The 16,378-nt window shown below is 46.1% G+C and overlaps 1 protein-coding gene across 1 annotated transcript in view; it reads right to left on the minus strand.

The window, feature by feature from the left end:
- The window catches only part of ASTN2 (astrotactin 2), a 1,029,079-nt gene that overhangs the window by 726,901 nt on the left and 285,800 nt on the right, over window positions 1–16,378 (minus strand). The window contains exon 4 of the mRNA XM_055579471.1: window positions 2,456–2,608. Within this exon, the coding sequence (XP_055435446.1) occupies window positions 2,456–2,608 (153 nt within the window). The remainder of the gene's footprint in view (window positions 1–2,455; window positions 2,609–16,378) is intronic.

Here is a 16,378-nt window from a genome sequence, read left to right on the forward strand (position 1 = left end):
ATTAGAAATAACCAAAATGCCTAACAAGGGCTTCCCTGGTGGCTCAGATGGTAAAGAATCCATCTTCAATGTGGAAGACCTGGGTTTGATCCCTGAGTTGGGAAGGTCCCCAGGAGGAGGGCATGGCAACCCACTACAGTATTCTTACCTGAAGAATCCCCATGGACAGAGGAGCCTGGTGGGCTACAGTCTATGGGGTCACAAAGAGTTGGACACAACAGAGCGACTAAGCACAGCCCAAATGCCTAACAGAAGAGGCCTCCTTAAGACAGTTATGGTGCATAAAAGAGATGGTTATTGGAAGAAAGCATTGACATAAAAAGTGTTAAGGATATGACATTAAGGAAAGGAATTCAGATTGATGGTGGAGAGCAGTGAAGTTATGGACTTGGCGTCAAGTGTATTTATGGGGACTGTATTTGTAGAGAGAATATGGGTAGGAGATTCTTGGTGAATGCTGGAGCAATAAAGATGGACAGTTAAAGCTGAGTGGAATTACAAGTGATCTTGAATGCTCAAGTCATGACAAATACAAGACAGCATTTTTCAGTTCCTAATATACATAAGCTAAGAGCTCCAAGGCAGTCTACATTCTTCATTTCATCAGATGTTTACAACAATCCTCTGATGTAGGGGTCAGCATCCCCATTCTACAGAAGAAGAACTGGAGGCTCAGAGACATCCAATGACTCTTCCAAAGCTAAGCAAGTTGACACCAATGGGGTTGGGTTAGTGCTCAGACATTGCTAGCCTCAAAGTAACTAATCTTTATCATTACCCAATGGTTCAACCTGGGGTCTACCACATGAATTCCAAAAAGGAACTCAATCCTCAACCTCTGTCTCAATTTATGACCTTGGCTAAATGTGTAGATCTTAGTTTTTCACTGGATACAGGAATTCACAGGATTAAGATCTAGAGAATAACAAGTGTCTACCATGCGTGCAGACACTAATTTAGTTTCAGAAACACAAAGATGATTCCAATAATAAGATACTTCCTGCCTTCAAAGAACTCTGTCTAGCTAAGGAGGGAGCCAGACATAAGCAAATAACATTACACAAAAATGGAGTCAGTCTTTAACACATGGATAAAGATGTGAGAGAATTCACACTTGGGAGAATTCAGGGTGAACTGTGATGGTGACTATCAGTGATCTCTTTGCCAATATACACCATGCATATTAAGCTTGGAAAGACAGGGAGGACTTCACTGGGATAGAATCTAATGGTTTAGTGGGAAAAAAAAGTTTGAGACTCAGACTGTTCAGTTCTTCCTGGCTCTGATACTTACTAGAGTGTCCCTCTGGGTGACTCTGTGCCTTAGTGACAGCATCTGTAAAATGGGCATCACCATGGTACCTGTTACTGACCATCAAATGAGATAGGCAAAGCATTTAGCCCCCTGCCTGGAGTAAGAAAGTGTTAATAACTGCTGATAAACATTCATCGGGGCTAGACAGGAATTTTTCACAGACAGAAAACGCTATGAAGTGGAAACACATGGATTTAGAAGAACAGCACAGAGACTGGAGCTCTGTGGTGGCCTCAAAGGCCATTTTCATAAGCGGAAACATTTTTGTAGACAATGGACAATCTCTGAAGCCATGGAAGGAGGAGAGTGACATAATCAGAACCAAGTTATAGGCACTAGAGAAGTAAGAGTCAAGAGGAAGAATGACTGGCTGGAGATCGTGGCGTGGACAGGAGGATGAAGTTGAGTTTGGGAGGTTAGGCAATGATGGGGGTGGTGGTTGCCCCAGACACAAAGTCACCCGTGAGGTCAGAGGAAGAAGGAGATGGGGATGATGCTGATGATGATAATGACGGGGAGGAAAGGGAGAAGGAAGAGGGACAGATCTCTTTTTTGATTGTATGCTGGCTGGCACTGTGCTGAGATGTTATGGCAAGCCAGGCAGAGACGAGTGGCTTGGAAAAGTGAAGAAACTGCCCCAAAGTGTTAGGTAACAGCAGAATCAAAATTTGAATCTAGTCTATCTATCTTACAGAACTCCTACTTTGACCACTAGATTCTCTGGGCAATTAAAGAGGGGGTCCAAACCCTGCTCTGTGGCCCAGTCTGAGAATGTCTCCCATGAGAACATCCTGACTATCTCACAGTCTCCAAAATGACAGCAGCTACACTTAGCTTGTATCCCGCTGCTGTGCTGGGCACAGGCCACAGATTGATGCTAATCTTCCCAACCACTCTAGGAGATGGCAATTCGTTCCCATTCTCAGAGGAGGACGCTGGGGTCCAGAGAGGGGACCTTTACACCCAGGGACACAGGTCCTTTCTCTGCAGGGCCTCGGATGAGATGACTTCTCGGGGAGACAGTGGCGTGGGTTCTGTGAGCAGAGGGAAGCCGGGGGAAGAGGGCACCGTTCTTCCTGGCACCTTCAGAACCTGGGCAGAGCCGGTGGACATCCTGGCCAGAGATGCCCGGGGGACCTACCTCGGGGCCTGCTTCTCCTCTTCCGCCTCCCTGCTGAGATGCTGCGTGGTGCTGACTGCAGCTGACCGATCTCGATGGGCGTGTTCGCGCGGAAACTCTCCTTGAACTTCTGCATCAGGGACTCCACTGGCTCCTGCGTCGCCTCAGCTGCTGCTACAGGGTGGGCAATGGGGCTAAAGTTAGGGCTTGGCCCACCCTCAGGCCCTGAAGAATTGGACTTGGGCCCCCCACCCCCTGTGTGTCTGGAGATCCCTCCCAGACCCAGTGATGATGCAGGAGTCACGGAGACCAGGAGAGATGAATCTGATACCCTGCACACTTATTGATGCAACACCTACTGTGTTTTTAAGGGCACCGCCCCCATGCCCTTGAGATATGATGGTGAACACCATCCATAATTCAAAGAATCCACAGCTTGGTAGGACACATATCCAGGCATTGCCAACACCTTGCAACACTCCTGTGATAGGAGAATATAGAGTACTCTAGGAGCACCAAGAAGGTCGGCTCACCCATCCTAGGAGTCAAGGTGGGCTTCTTGGAGGAGACAATACCTCCACCAAGACCTTAAACAAGATTAGGAATTAGGAAATAATACAGAATCAGGGTGGAATTGCTGAAAAGATTTGGGATAAGAAAGTGCCCTGGGTGGAAGGAGAAGCATGTGCACAGACCTGAAGCCAGAAAGAACACAGTGCTTGAGTAAATGAAAGAAGTTCCGTGTGGCTGCTGTGGAGCCTGGGCAGAGCAGATGAGGCAGCAGAGGCCAGATCACCTTGAAAGCCACCTTGCGGAGTTAAATATTTTTATCCCATAGGCAAAAAGTGATTGTTGAAAGGTTTTAAAGAAGAAATTGGTATGTTCCAGTTAAGTCCCTGTGATAACAATTGCTAACCAGAGTGTGGAGTACACGCACAGAGGCTTTCGCAGGAGCCAGCCAGAGACAAGGAAGCCCGGACCAGAACAGTGGCAGGAAAGGTGGACAGCAGTCCTGGGGCGAACATCATTTCAGGAGACTGGTGGCTGAGCTGGTAAAGAATACACCTGCAACATGGGAGACCTGAGTTCGATCCCTGGCTTGGGAAGATCCCCTGGTGAAGGGAACAGCTACCCACTCCAGTATTCTGGCCTGGAGAATTCCATGGACTGTGTAGTCCATGGGGTTGCAGAGTCAGACACGACTGAGCGACTTTCACACACACATACTATGGTGCTGTGATATACACAGTGCTTGGTACAAGAGCCCCATTTCACTAAGGGAAGCTGAGGTTCTCCCCAGACAAGGCATACAACTTGCTCTAAGCTACCAAGCAGTGGAGTCAAGCCTTCTAAACCCTACTCCAATGTTCCATTTGTTTCAATACCCTCCAAGGAGCTTCCAGTAGCCACATTTTCAGAAATTTCTAAATTGAGTCTGGTAGAAAGTTACAGGCAATGGAGAGAGTGATGTCAAAAGGGCAGAGGGGGAAAAAAAGTTGAAGATAAAAGTGAAAAGAAAAAAACAAAACACAGAAGAACTTGAGAAGGAAGCAGAGAGCCAACATAAAAGAAGAGGAGAGGAAATGAGAAAGAAGAAAAGGAGACTGGCTGAATGGTCTCTGGGCCTTTGTTCTGAGAAATCCCCAAAGACAGTCCAGACTTTGAAATCTTCAGACTCAGCCCTCCCTCTACTGACGTCTCCAGAGGCCGGGAAAGTTCTTCAGTTTAAGCCACCTGCTGTCTGATGACAAGGAACAGGATGTGCCAAAGATTCCTGTTTCTTTGATGGGCCTTTTCCAGAGTGGACAAAGAAGGCTTCTGAACATCCCAACACCAATTTTAAGGAGATCCTGTTTTCTCAGGAAGTTTTATCAGCTTAGACACAGATGTGTTTGTAGGGTAGCTCCTTCCCAGAGGGCTGGTTTCTCAGACGCTGAGAAACCTCATCTTCAGGGACATAGAGGGGAATCTAAGCTTGCTAAGGAAAAGACAATGGACAATACAAGTGGCCCTGTGATAGCACAGTGTACACATATGCCTCTCCTGATGTCCGTATCCCCAGGTACCTCAGTTAAGTCTACTTAAAGGTGAGCCAAGAAGAAAGTCCCAAACACAGGTCCACTACTCCAAGCCTATGATACAGAATCCTCCAGCAAAAGCCTACAATCCCTTCTGAGAAGTATAGTCACACCCAATCCCGATGCTTTAAACCTGGAAAGGAGACTGATCTACACAAAACTGCCAGAATTGGGCTATCCTGTGATCCAAAGTCCAGAGCAAGTCACGGTCGGGAATCCACCAAGGTTGGGGGCAGGCGGGGACCCATACATATCTGTCAAGATCCATGGATTCATTCATCTCCACACTCATCCATTCCTTCTACGCTATTTTCATAAAATATGTCTTGGTCTGCTTGGGCTTACATAACAAAAATCATAGACTGGATAATGTAAACTGGCCAGAGTCTCATTTGAAGATGGCTCCTTCTTACTGTTTTGTCCATGTGGGCTTTTCTCAGTGTATCCATGCTGAGAGGGAAGTGGGGAGAGAAAGAGAGAGAGAGAAAGGGAGATGTCTTCCTCTTCTTATGAGGACACAAACCCTATTTAATTAGGACCCCAACCTTATTTTCTCACTGAATTTTAATGACCTATCAAAAGCCTTGTCTCCAATACACTGACACTGGGGGTTAGGGTGTCAATATGTGAATTGTGGAATACACAGATCAGTCTATAGTGGACTGCATTTGGAGATGGGACCTTTAGAATGTAATTAAGATTAAGGAGATCATAAAATCAGGGCCCTAATCATATAGCACGGTGGTCTTAGAAGAACAGAAAGATTCCCCCCATCCCCAGTGAGGACACCAAGAGAGGGTGGCCATTTACATGGCATAAAGAAAGCCTTCACTAGAACCCGACCCTGCTGACGCCCTCCAGAACTGGGGAAAAGTAAATGCCTGTTGTTTAAGCCACCCAGTGTATGGTGTTCTGCTATGGCGGGTCTAGTCACACTGGGGGTTAAGGCTTCAGCATATGCATTTGAGGGGGACATAAACTTTTGGTCTAGAACAGGGTATGACGGCAGAAACAACAACAAAGAAAACTGCTCAGTGGTGCTCAACATGTGGACAGGAAGGCCAACAGTAATGCCATGGATGACAGGAGAAACGCAGCATTTGCAAGTGATACGTACCGAAAAGGACAAGTGAAAGATGAGCAATCCCACTGCTGGGCATACACACCGAGGAAACCAGAACGGAAAGAGACACGTGTACCCCGATGTTCATCGCGGCACTGTTTATAATAGCCAGGACATGGAAGCAGCCTAGATGCCCATCAGCAGACGAATGGATAAGAAAGCTGTGGTACATATACACAATGGAGCATTACTCAGCCATTAAAAAGAATACATTTGAATCAGTTCTAATGAGTGGATGAAACTGGAGCCTATTATACACAGTGAAGTAAGCCAGAAAGAAAAACACCAATACAGTATACTAACACATATATATGGAATTTAGAAAGATGGTAATGATAACCCTGTGTGCGAGACAGCAAAAGAGACACAGATGTATAGAACAGTCTTTTGCACTCTGTGGGAGATGGAGAGGGTGGGATGATTTGGGAGAATGGCATTGAAACATGTATAATATCATATAAGAAACGAATCGCCAGTCCAGGTTCAATGCATGATACAGGATACTTGGGGCTGGTGCACTGGGATGACCCAGAGGGATGGTATGGGGAGGGACGGTATGGGAAGGGACGTGGGAGGGGGGTTCAGGATGGGGAACATGTGTATACCCGTGGTGGATTCATGTTGATATATGGCAAAATCAATACAATATTGTAAAGTAATTAGCCTCCAATTAAAATAAATAAATTTATATTTAAAAAAACAGGCTATGCTGGAGGACTATGCCTTTGTCTAGGAAAGCCATAGAAACTGTTTCAAGGACGTGAGCAGCATGACTAAGCTCTGGCAAGAGTATGAGTTAATCAGGTGAAAAGGGAGCTGCCGGTGGGGCTGAAGGGGAAAAAAGCAGAGGAGTCAGAAGAAAGAGTCTAAACAAAGACCCCATGGGGAGCAGAAATGTGGAAGGGGCTCCAATCACCACTGCAGCTGAAATGCTGAAAGCAAGTGGTGTGACATCATCTAGAGAGGTAGGAAACCCCAATACTAACACTAACCTTGACCTTCACCCTAACCCTCACTCTTCTGGGTCTTATTAAGGAGAACACGGTGAAGGTTTTAGGTGGCAGATCTTCACTGAGGGAAGATGGCTCTGGTGGTAGCAAGAAGAATTCACTGGGGAAGGTCAGAAATAGAAGTGAGAAGGCTAAGTAGGAAGGTGGCGTCAGAGCACAGAAGTCTGTATATGAGATGTACACGATCTAACCCATGTATGAGATGCTAGACTAGCAGAGGTGGAGACAGAAATAAAGGAGATGGATCAGGAGAGAGCAGAGACAGAAATGGCAGAGTGGTAGAGACAGAGCAAGGGGGAAATGTGAGAGCTATTTTGTAGGTATAACTCCTACAGGAGGGGTGACTGACTGGAAAGGGAGGATAAGGGAGAGGGAGGTGGAGAGGATGACTCCGGTTCTGGCAGAACAAGGTACCTTTCAATGAGAGGAGAGACATCGGAAGAGGAATGAAAGTGAGTTTAGTTTTAGGGAAGAGTACTTGATGCCTCCCAGATGTCTGAGTGGAGAAAGGTTGAGTAGATGTGGGTCTTGTACTCACCAGAGAGAAACTGGACTCTACAGAGGCTCTACACACACATTCTTTGAAACAGGTAGAAAGGGAGTGTGTGTAATGATTAAGAACATTAGCTTCTGACACAGTGCAGGCTATGGAACACAGAACCACTCCTGGCCTGCACTATCTGCTCTCTCTTTTACCCCTAGACTCATCTTCCAACCACAGGTTCATTCTGCTCCTTTCTGTTTCGTGGAGGCAGACCCTCAATGGGCTACTTTGCAGGTCTTCGTTATCTGGCTACTGGTTGAGTTCTCCCAGGGAGAAGGCCTGGAAGGATCTGGGAGGAGAAGGTTTGAGGGAATCTCTTCCCTTGCTCCTTTCCTGTTTCCACATCATATTTCTGATAGAGACTGGGGCCCTTAGGGCTTCTCTCGTGGCTCAGATGGTAAACAATCCGCCTGAAATGCAGGAGACCTGGGTTCGATCCCTGGGTTGGGATGAACCCCTGGAGAAAAGAATGGCAACCCACTTCAGTATTACTGCCCGGAGAATCCCAGGGACAGAGAAACGAGGCTAGCTACAGTCCATGGGGTCACAAAGAGTCATCAAATGACTGACCTCCACAATTGTAACTTCTGCCACGGCCCCTTTTCCACAACCAGTTCTCAGAGACTCTAATAAAACCATGCCATCTCCCTGCCCCTTCAGTTCTCAGAATTGGTAGTGGGCTTCCTGATACTTATTTTTTCCTGGTTCCTCCCCATTGATTCTCTGCATTCTGACTTTTCTCTATAAACAGTCACTTCGTTGAATTTCTCCTAAAAATCTCATTGGAGGATGCCTTCTTTGCCCAGCTGGAACCTCGACTGATACATCATCCCTTTTCATCGTGGCTCTGACATTCAGCAACTCCAAAAGGTCAGCCTCTTTCTAGCCTGTTATTTCTGCTTTCCTTTCTCCTAAGCTGATGCCGATCTGACCAGCTGGGAGCAGAGGAAGATACACAGAGAGGCAAGGTTTGCTCCCCTGGGCTGCAGGGGTATCTGATCTCGACCATAGCAAATCCTATCCATCTGTTTGGCTGCTCTTGCCTTGGTGACGGTGCCAGGAGCCCAGACAGGCTTAGAGCGGGAAGTGCTTATGCAAACCCCTCTATGGCCTCTTTCATCCTCGGTAACACTCTCTCCCGCCCCCGTCCCTCTCAATCCCATCCAGTAGCTCTATCAATATCAATATATCAAGTTGTCCAAACAAGCCACATTACCTCCTGGTACCCGCTGAGCTCTGCCTCCCCAGAGCAGCAAAATGCTCACCCGTTGCCTGGATGAATGCAACAGATGGTACTTAATCTGAGCATCGCGGCAGGCCCGGGAAAGGGAGGGGGAAGAGGGGGAAGCGGCCTCTTTCTAATTGACATATGAGAGATTGTCAAGCTTAATGGGAATGAACCACTGGGGCCCGAGGAGACAGAAGCCCCAGCCCCCAAGCCAAGATGGAGAAAAGAGAACAGGAAAAAGGTGCAGGGAGGAGGGAGATGAAGCAAGAATGGAAAGGAAAGCTGTGCTCTGGAATCAAGGTCAGGGTGTGGAAACGGAGAGATAGAAGAGTGGAAAGGAGATGAGAGAGCTGGAAAAACAATAAAGAGAAGGTAAAGGGAAGGATACGGATAGGGGAGGAGACAGAGACAGCGAGAGGAGGGTGAAGACAAGGCAGACCCGAGTGCCTCTGCAAAAGCATAAAGGTTGTGTTGGTTTTCAGACACCAGGCAAGCTTCAGCCTGATACACCACCCTACAGCACAGGCACCGCCTGCCCTGTCTACAGTGGTATTCACCAAGGCCATGTTCAAACACTCATGCACTCTTCTCTCTGCAACACAGACTGTGAGGTCAACCACTGAAACTTGTCTGGGTTTGGGTTCAAGTTCCTGTATCAGCTTTATCATCATCCTCTTAATATTTCTAGATTCATCCAGTCTATTTATAAAGAAAACTCACGATTCTTGAAAAATTCACCAATTCTCTGCCAGGCAAGGAGGCTGACTTTTTTTTTTTTTTTTTTTTTAATGTTTGCTCACTTATTCCTCCTAACAGCTTTGAAAAGTGTTATTAGATATTTAGAAATGAGGAAATTGAGGCCTGGAGAAGTTAAGTAGTCTCCGAGGGTCACACCCTTGAAAATGGCAGAGTTGGGATTTAGACTCAGGTTATGACTGGTGGCTCAGATAGTGAAGAATCTCCCTGCAATGCAGGAGACCCAGGTTCAGTCCCTGAGTCTGGAAGATCCCCTGGAGAAGGGAATGGCTACCCACTCCAGTATTCTTGCCTGGGGAATCCCACGGACAGAGGAGCCTGGCGGGCTACAGTCCATGGGCTGCAGAGTCAGACAGGACTGAGGGACTAACACCTCACCTTCACTATGACTCAGAACCTGGCTCCATTCACTGTTCCACCCTACACATACCCTTCCTGGCCTGCCTGGTGGACAGACATGGATATCCTAGTCTTTGAGTTTGGAGATGACTTCTCTGAGCCTGGATGCTTCTCTGACAGCTTATCCACCCATCTTAAATCAACTGGACATGAGTCCCCTGCAATTTGGTCCTGGCTGGTGCCAGGGGCTTGCCTTGGCTACAGTCAGACCTGCTTTGCGAAGGAACCTTGCTCAGTGTCGATGCTCAAGACTGTCCAGCCTGGAGGGCCTAGACTCAGCTCATGCCCCATGCTGTCAGTTCTGTCACCTACAGAACTGCGTTCAGAGAACCAACCAACAGGCAGGCACCACTTGTCCACACTGCCTCGTGCAATGTGTGAGAAAGTCTCCCCGAGTTCCATTGTCAGCTCTGCCAGTGAATGATGGAGACACTCCCTTCTCATTTACAACCCTCAGTTTCTCTAAACGTCTGCAGGGTCTGGGGGAGGATTAAATGTAATTATGTACATAAACTGTCTAACAGAGCTTCTAGAATGCAGTAAGTGATCAACCCAGCTCCCTCTTGCTCTTCAGCTTCATGACTGCTCAGTTCATTCATCTATCCACCCATCCATCCATTTATTCATTCACTGTGAAAGGCATCCGCGATATAAGATACCTAGTTTGAAAATTACTTTAGGTATATATTCCCCCTTTTACTCAGATGTGAAAATAGAGGCACCAAGACATAAAGTCATCAAAAAATGTCAGCAGTGGAACAAGGTGGGGCACTGAAGTCTCCAATTTCTGCATCCAGTTTCCCCAAAGTATAGAATAATATTCATCTCAGACCTTGTGATGGTCAATTTTATGTGTCAACTTCACAAAGCTGTAATACCCAGCTATTTAGCCAAACATCTCCCTAGATGTTTCTGTGAAGACATTATTTAGATGAGATTAATACTTTAATTAGTAAATTTTGAGTAAGATGGCCCTCTCTAATGTAGATGGGCTTCATCCAGTTAGTTGAAGGCCTCACCAGAAAAAAGAAGAAAGGAACTTCTTTCGAGAAGAAAGGAACTCTGCTAGCAGACTGCCTTCAGACCTGAGCTGCAAAAACTCTTCCCTGGATTTCTAGTCTCCTGAGTGAGTGAGCGAAAGTCGCTCAGTCGTGTCCGACTTGTTGCGACCCCATGGACTGTAGCCCACCAGGCTCCTCTGTCCATGGAATTCTCTAGGCAAGAATATTGGAGTGGGTTGCCATTCCCTTCTCCAGGGGATCTTCCAGAGCCAGGGATCAAACCCAGGTCTCCTGCATTGCAGGCAGACTCTTTACATCTGAGCCACCAGAGAAGCCCCCTCTAACCTCCTAGCCTACCCTGAAAACATTGGACCTGTCAGTCTCCACAACACATGAGAAGATTCCTTAAATCTCAACAGATTGATAGATAAATAGGATGTATCTAACCAATAGATGATGTATGGATATGAATATGGATATGAATATAGATATATAGGGCTTCCCAGGTGGCACTAGTGGTAAAGAACCTGCCTGCCAATGCAGGAGACACAAGGGACACGAGTTCCATCCCTGCGTCAGGAGGATCCCCTGGAGAAAGAAATGGCAATCTATTCCATTATTCTTGCCTGGAAAATCCCCATGGACAAAGGAGCCTGGCGGGCTACAGTCCATGGGGTCGCAGAGTTGGACACTGATCGACTAAGCACAGCACAGCACAGGCAATCAGAGAAGACATCCCAAACATGAAGAACACTTCGGCTAGGAAGATCTGGTAGAGATGGAAAGAACCATCAAATTTGGAAGGTGTGAGAATCCAGTTCCAGAATCCAACATTCCCTCTCATATAGGAATCATCTTTTCAATAAATAAAGAAGTAGCAAAGAAAACAGCCAGGGTCCCCTAACCAGCTGAGAATGCTCCATGACTAAATTTAAAACTCACGTACACATTTTTTTTTTTTTTAAATGACCAGCTCTTCCCAATTCTCAGGGGTAAAAACTGATGGATAGAATTCTCTCACTTTTTAGTTTTCTCTTCCACGAATGTTCTTAAACCTTTGGTGCCTGGCACAACTTATCTTCAAACAAGTGCCTGCAGACAAGACAAATGAACAAACAGCAACAAATACAAATTGAAAAGCTTGGGACTAGCCTTTTCTTATATATATGATCTTGGGTCTGTCAGTTAGTACTGCAGACTTGTAAGGTGGTAATAATTTCTGCTGGAGAACTGCACTGAGTTTGAATGATGGAATTAAATACAGTGATATTTTCCTCTGCTCTGTTAAAAACACAATACCTTCAAGGTTCCAAGTTCCTAGCCAGAACACAGATGGTCTCAAAGATTCCTTCCAGCTCCATGGCCTTGTAGTTATAAATGTAAATGAAATGTGCTTTCAACAAGATGAACACAATAACCACAGGCTTAACTGCATGCTAGTCTGCAAAGCACTTTTCATCTCTCTCAACTAACTCCATCTTCATGTCTGTGTGTGTGTTTGTTATTTGCTCAGTCATGTCTGACTCTTTGCAACCCCACAGACTGTAGCCCACCAGGCTCCTCTGTCCACGGAATTCTCCAGGGCAAAATACTGGACTGGGTAGCCATTCCTTTCTACAAGGGATCATCCTGACTCTGGGGTCAAACCTAGGTCACTCCTGCATTGCAGGCAGATTCTTCACTGTCTGAGCCACCAGAGAAGCCCAATGCTGTCTTTACTACATAAGGACCTTAGAGGAAGAGGAGTTTTCCAGAGCATGGGCTGGAGTTTATACTGGAAATCAACAAGTCCTGTTCAAAGGGAGAAAGGATCAAGCAACTAGACAGGCCAGGCCAGAGACTTCTTGGTCACCTTATTAACACCTTGGTAGCAAGGCATGGCTATGGAAAGGCTTCAGAACTAGCCACAGTTTGGAATGTTAGCTATGTTTCTCATTAGCTGCGATACTTGGGTAAATTGCTTAACTACTCAGAGCCTCTGCTTCTCCAAGTGTTAAAATGGGGTTTGCAATTTCAACTTCATAGAGCTGTTTTTGGATTAAATGAGATGTTAAAAATGCTTATCACAGTGCCTGATACAGAGTAAGCATTTTAAAGATGAGACTTAATATTGTTACTGCCAAAAAGATCTTAGACCATCAGTCACAGCAAATCCAAATCTTCTACCCAATCCCAGATGGTGTGTGTGTGCCTAGAATCTGATGGAACAAACTCAGAGACACTAGTCAGATTCTCATCCTTTTCCTAACTGCAAAGGAAGGCCATGTATGTGGCTAAGCACTCCTCAGCACTAGAGGGCCACCCATACTCCACAACTGGAATTCTTCATCTGACACCATACTTGGGTGGTAAATCCTAAGCTGGGCATTAGGGATATAGTAATAAATTGAAATATAGAGCCTTCTTTCAGGGAAGGCATAGGCAACCCACTCCAGTACTCTTGCCTAGAAAATCCCATGGACAGAGGAGCCTGATGGGCTGCAGTCCATGGGGTCATGAAGAGTCAGACACGACTGAGTGACTTCACTTTCCCTTTTCACTTTCATGCATTGGAGAAGGAAATGGCAACCCACTCCAGTGTTCTTGCCTGGAGAATCCCAGGGACAGGGGAGCCTGGTGGGCTCCCGTCTACGGGGTTGCACAGAGTCAGACACAACTGAAGCGACTTAGCAGCAGTAGCAGCAGCAGAACCAGAGCCTTCTTTAAAACACAACACTGTTTAGTGAAAGAGACAAATAGAGGTAAGAAAAATATACGGTACTAAGTGCCCAGTGATGAGATGGCTGAAAATGAGTTTTCTAATTCCTTTTGCAAGTGGAAAAGCTATAGAGAATTCCCAGCGGAGCTGTGAACTTGGCTGACACTTAAAAAAGGCAGAACTAGGTAAAGAGGATGACAAAAGAGTAGAATCAGCAGGGAAAAGGGAGAAGGCGATGGCACACCACTCCAGTACTCTTGCCTGGAGAATCCCATGGACAGAGGAGCCTGGTAGGCTGCAGTCCATGGGGTTGCTAAGAGTCAGAAACGACTGAGCAACTTCACTTTCACTTTTCACTTTCATGCATTGGAGAAGGAAATGGCAACCCACTCCAGTGTTCTTGCCTGGAGAATTTCAGGGACAGAGAAGTCTGGTGGGCTGCCATCTATGGGGTCACGCAGAGTCGGACACGACTGAAGCGACTTAGCAGCAGCAGCAGCGGCAAGGAAAAGGGGGGAAAGAAATGTAGAGAAAATCGTATACAGTTTGGTTTTTCAAGAGCTTCAAGTGAAAGGTGATTGTACAAAGAACATCCATCTTTGAGCAAGGAAGGTGGGCCTGGCTCTTTCTGAGGACTCCTATCTCCCTTCCCAGTTCAGTTCAGTTCAGTCGCTCAGTCTTGTCTGACTCTGTAACCCCATGGACTGCAGCACACCAGGCCTCCCTGTCGATCACCAACTCCCAGAGCTCACTCAAACTCATGTCCATCGAGTCGGTGATGCCATCCAACCATCTCATCCTTTGTCAGCCCCTTCTCCTTCCACCTTCACTCTTTCCCATCATCAGGGTCTTTTCAAATGAGTCACTATGTCACATCAGGTGACCATGGTTCAAAAGGTCCATTTCTTTTGAGAGCCCTGCTACCCAGTTTCACTAATCTTTCCTATGCCTTCTTTATTTATCTCAGACACCCAAGGTGTAGCGAGGGCATGCAGTTTAGGAATCTGATAGACATGCATTTAACCTTCACTCTATCACTTGTTCATTACAGGACTCCACACCTCTAAGCCCCAGTTCTCCATAAGTAAAACCTTGAGCATAAGTCTGCTCAGGAACTGTGAAGTTTTGTTTCTTTGGGCTTCCCAGGTGGCACTAGCAGCAAAGAATCCGCCTGCCAGTGCAGGAGACTTAAGAGACATGGGTTTTGATCCCTGGGTCAGGAAGATCCCCTGGAGCAGGGCATGGAAACCCACACCAGTATTCTTGCCTGGAGAATCCCATAGACAGAGGAGCCTGGTGGGCTTTGGTCCATAGAGTTGCACAGGGTTGCAAGAGTTGCAGAGAGACTTCACAAGCACATTTGTTTGTTTACTTATTTTGGTTAAGTAACCCTAAGCACTCAATAAAGTATAGCCTTTATTATCATTCTTGTTAGTCAGCTTAAGTGAGATAAGCTTACAGAAGGCCTTGCACTGGGTCCAAACTTAATACAAACTAGGTTCTCCATTTCCCTATTGGGTAACTCATTACCTGTGACAAAGGATGGTGGATGTTAACTCCCTACTGTGCTCTGATGTATAAATCTGACCATCATCTCTGACTTTAGCTACTCCCAGGGCTTGCACCCCATGTCAGCCAAACCCCATGGCTACACCTGAGATTTTCCCGGCCATAATCCAGGACCTGTGTGTGGCTACTATTTCCATTAAGCCTGGAAATCAAGCCTCTGCTCACAGTCCTCCATCTATTCTTATATCTTGCCCTTTCATGCTCATCAGGTGTGTGCTTTGACCTGCAATATCCTGAATGTAAGCCATGCTGTGGCAAACATGGGATTTTGTATATGTATATAGAAAGAGAGGGAAAGACAGAGAGACAGATCTGTTGCTCATGAAGCTCTAGTTCCACCATTTTTAGCCCAGAGCAGAGGATGCTGAGCCAAAGACAAGAGGATGCTATCTTTCTGGCAGCTGGTTGGCATGGAAGGGAGAATCCCACTCTCTTACTCCTATTCCCTTCCTTCCCCCAAATTTTACCTCCTCCTGGTCTTAGTTTTCCCCCAGAGAGTTAGCTTGGATGTTTCTGGTTGATTCATTACTGAGAGTCACCTAAATGCAGCATCGTAACTTGCCAAGAAACCTCATTAGCCATATAATCATAAGAACAATGACAGTTACCATTCTGGAGTGTTTATAATGCACCAGGTACCATGTGAAAGTAAACAAGCCCTGGTTGGATATAATTCTCCTAATGACTATGGTAAATGAACTTCACCACTCCTTGCACCCACCTATTGTTTTAACTTCGTTGTGGATTGAGTGCACTTCATTGTCCTTTGATTTGCATTCAGTTCTGTGACTTGTTTTGTCTGAGAGTATGTCGGTAGATGTCGGTGTGCACCAGTTATGAACACAGGCTTCAAGAGGCATCACGTATGCAGGCTCACACATGTACACCTGCCACCTTCATGAGGAAGATGTGTCTCAGGGAGCCTACTGGTCCAAGAAAGGTGATGGACATAGAGTAGATTCATAGCTTTTTATCATGGAGTGGACTCACTCTACTCCTATAGCTCAGGTCATTGACACCAGCCAATCTGTAGATGCTAAGCCATCCATCCACGATGAGCAAAACACTCCATCTAATCCACAGACACTTGACAAATCACTGTTTATTACTGGATGCCACTGAGGTTTCACAGCTGTTTTTTATGTAGCTTTATTGTGGCAATGACTGACAGATGCATTTCCATCTTACAACTGGGTAAGGGAAACACAACAAGGTTAATTAATTTCCAAGGGTCAGATAGCCTATAAATAGCAGAGCTAGGCAAACAGCTTCACATACCACACCATGGCTTGTTTTGGAATGGGACCAATAAACATGGTTTAATGAACTGACTTTCACACTGGAGCAGATGAAAGGAATCCCTTATCAGTCAGCATCCCTTTAGACCATATTAACGATAGTGAGAATAATCTCAGAAATAACCACCACCTGAAACTGAGGTGTCCGTCTCCAGTGGCAATATGGGTGATAACATATCCATTCAGAGCTTCCAGGGTTGGGCTATGCTTGCTTAATGAAGGGAAAAACCATTTCACAGT

Source organism: Bubalus kerabau, chromosome 4 (genome assembly GCF_029407905.1).
Source record: "Bubalus kerabau isolate K-KA32 ecotype Philippines breed swamp buffalo chromosome 4, PCC_UOA_SB_1v2, whole genome shotgun sequence".
Classification (NCBI taxonomy): domain Eukaryota; kingdom Metazoa; phylum Chordata; class Mammalia; order Artiodactyla; family Bovidae; genus Bubalus; species Bubalus kerabau.